Here is a 2,524-nt window from a genome sequence, read left to right as displayed (position 1 = left end):
CTGATTATACTTGTCACCATTTTTATGCAGTTGATTTGTAGGAGAAGACGACCTTTCTTTACATATCTTAGAGAATGCATTCATTGCCACATTAGAGAAGAATGCTAGCTAAATTATTCAGAAAGCCATATACAAGCGAGTAAAAACACAGGGGCCGCTTCATAAAAATAAGGAAATTAGCTAATTCTAGTTCAAAACTAAAGGGGGGCTCTAAGAATGTGACCTACCTGCGACAGTATTTTCGAAAAAAAAACAACATCACCTGCATACAAACAGCCTTTTATTTTTCTAACTTTCACTAATCGAAAAATATAAATAAGAACTGAATTCCCCTAAGCTGCCCATTTTAGTAAAACTGAGCACCTCCAACGTTACTATAATCTAAACCCGAATCCGCTAGCATCGATCAGTCATGAAATCTCAATACAGTTGCTCATTATAGTACGGCCTTTTTCTGCTAGGCTGCTTACGCTTGCGAGCATTGGGGCTCTTCGTTGAAACTTTCCTTCGTGCATTAGGGTTGCCTCCGTTATTAGGTTGTTTCCTCCGATTTCTATTTCGGGGAGGGGCCGTAGTGGCCTTTCTCCGATTGTTATTGTTGGCGTGATTGTTATAATTAGGAGGCCTTTGATTGTTAACATTATTGTTGTTATGGTTGACGTGATTGGTTTGTGCTCCATGACGATTCGGAGGCTTTTTGGAAGGTACAGGCTTCGCAGGAGGAGTTTTCTTTTTGTCCTTTTTCTTGTTTCTGTTGTGTACTGGGGCTGAAGTGGATGTCGGGGTGCGCCGTTTCTTGTTACCACTCTTCTTTTTGTTCTTATCTTGATTGGGTCGTTTTCGTTTATCAGCTCGTAAACGCTGATTCTGGTTCTGCTGATTTAGATGGGAATGTTGACGATGGTGTTGATGATTTTGGTGTTGATTTACGCCTCCATGATGAGGTTTGGCTGCTTGAGAAGGCTGATGACCTCCCCGGATTTTGTTCGGAGGCAAGCGCATTCCGGTATTCGCTGCTTTCAAGGGCACATATCCATCTATCTCTTGATTTTCCACAGATGGAGTTCCATGTCGTTCACCTGCATCCTTAGCTTGTATAGGTTCATTATTTACCTTTTGAACCGGTTTATCTTCTTTAGCTTTTTCACTGACAGGCTTAGGCTTATCCATCATTACAGCAGCGGTGGGCTTTGGCTCCATACCCGGTTTGGGTGCCTTTTGAATACTTTCCTTTTTTTCATCTGGCAGTTCTTCCTTCGTTTGAACCACTTCGGACTTTGTAACTGGAACATCTTTTCCAGGAACAATTTCTTCCACTGGAACTTTATCACTTTTTTCTTCTACTTTACTCTCCGTTAGCTTAATGGATGGCGGTGGATTTATCTGGTCAACCGATATATCTAGATCAAATAGAAGCAAACATTTGAATTCATTCATAAATTCGGCCTCACCTCGACGTCAAACTCACCGGCAGACGCTGCAGCAAAGGCTAGCAGTGCAAGAAGCACCGCTAGTTGGATTCCAAGCCTCATTGATGCACTTTATTCACACAAGTGGAAATCACTTTTGCTTACTATTCTTAATCCAGTGAATTTATTCTTTTACTCTCGCGCCATTCAACTTGATTATCAATGTCAAACTGTTACAATTTTTCGCTTTGCTGGGGTTTATATTGTGGAAATCTCATTCTGGAGACGAGGTCAATGGAAGCTGTGAAGCAAACTTCAATAAGATTTTACGTTAGTTCAGCGGATTGTGCCTATTTTCACGTTAATTTATGCAACAGTCAAACACTCGGCGAAAGGAACGAATGAAGATAGAAAATCGCGATTTGATGCTCCAACGTACCCAAGAACAGATTCTGGACCGCGAGCAGATTAACAGTCGCAATAGCGTTATTCGTCAGGTAATCAAGCGCATGGAAGAAATGGCGAACTAACTTGTGATATTCAAATTAACAGAATATTAAACAACATCCGATCTACTTCCATTCGGTGGAGAGGTTCTGCTGACTACCTTTGTAGCCTCCAACGACTCACTACAGACTATCGCACAAACTATTATACAGTTAAATTTGGTGGGCAGACGCAAGTCTGAACGATGGAACTATGAAGCTATACAAAATGCACTAATACTGTCCAGAATTATCAGAGGCCCATGAGCAGATATTTCTAGAAAAAAATCTATACACTGAAATTATAGATAAATTCAGTTTTGCAGAAACTATAGTCGAATCCATTAAAAAATGTTCTGTAAATTTAGACTAATGAGCTAAAAAACTGATTTCTTTTTGAATTACAGAATTAATGATTATTTTTCTAAATTAGACCTACACAATGTAAGGGATTTCCCAAGAGAAAACGTTCCGCTTTAATACTGACCCTTTTGTCATAACTCATTTCTTTATTTCTTTATCGTTTATTTCTGAAAGCATCTTCAAATATTAGCTATTAAAGACAAAAGTGGAACTACTGCCTCTTGCAGTTTCTGCGGCTTTACTGTAGTAATCACAAGCACCTTGTTG

The 2,524-nt window shown here is 39.7% G+C and overlaps 1 protein-coding gene across 1 annotated transcript; it reads right to left on the bottom strand.

Moving 5' to 3' along the window:
• Nucleotides 1-263: 263 nt before the first annotated feature.
• LOC119658369 (AAC-rich mRNA clone AAC11 protein) lies at nucleotides 264-1,811 on the bottom strand. Its single transcript, XM_038065731.1, has 2 exons — nucleotides 1,469-1,811; nucleotides 264-1,400 (listed from the first exon to the last, which is right to left on the bottom strand). Exons 1-2 carry the CDS (start codon nucleotides 1,530-1,532, stop codon nucleotides 421-423), a joined length of 1,044 nt encoding a protein of 347 aa, XP_037921659.1. The 5' UTR covers nucleotides 1,533-1,811; the 3' UTR covers nucleotides 264-420.
• Nucleotides 1,812-2,524: the final 713 nt, after the last annotated feature.

This window comes from Hermetia illucens, chromosome 5 (assembly GCF_905115235.1).
Source record: "Hermetia illucens chromosome 5, iHerIll2.2.curated.20191125, whole genome shotgun sequence".
NCBI lineage: Eukaryota > Metazoa > Arthropoda > Insecta > Diptera > Stratiomyidae > Hermetia > Hermetia illucens.
Note: the sequence above shows the minus strand (reverse complement) of the source record. Positions and strands in the feature narration are given on the sequence as shown.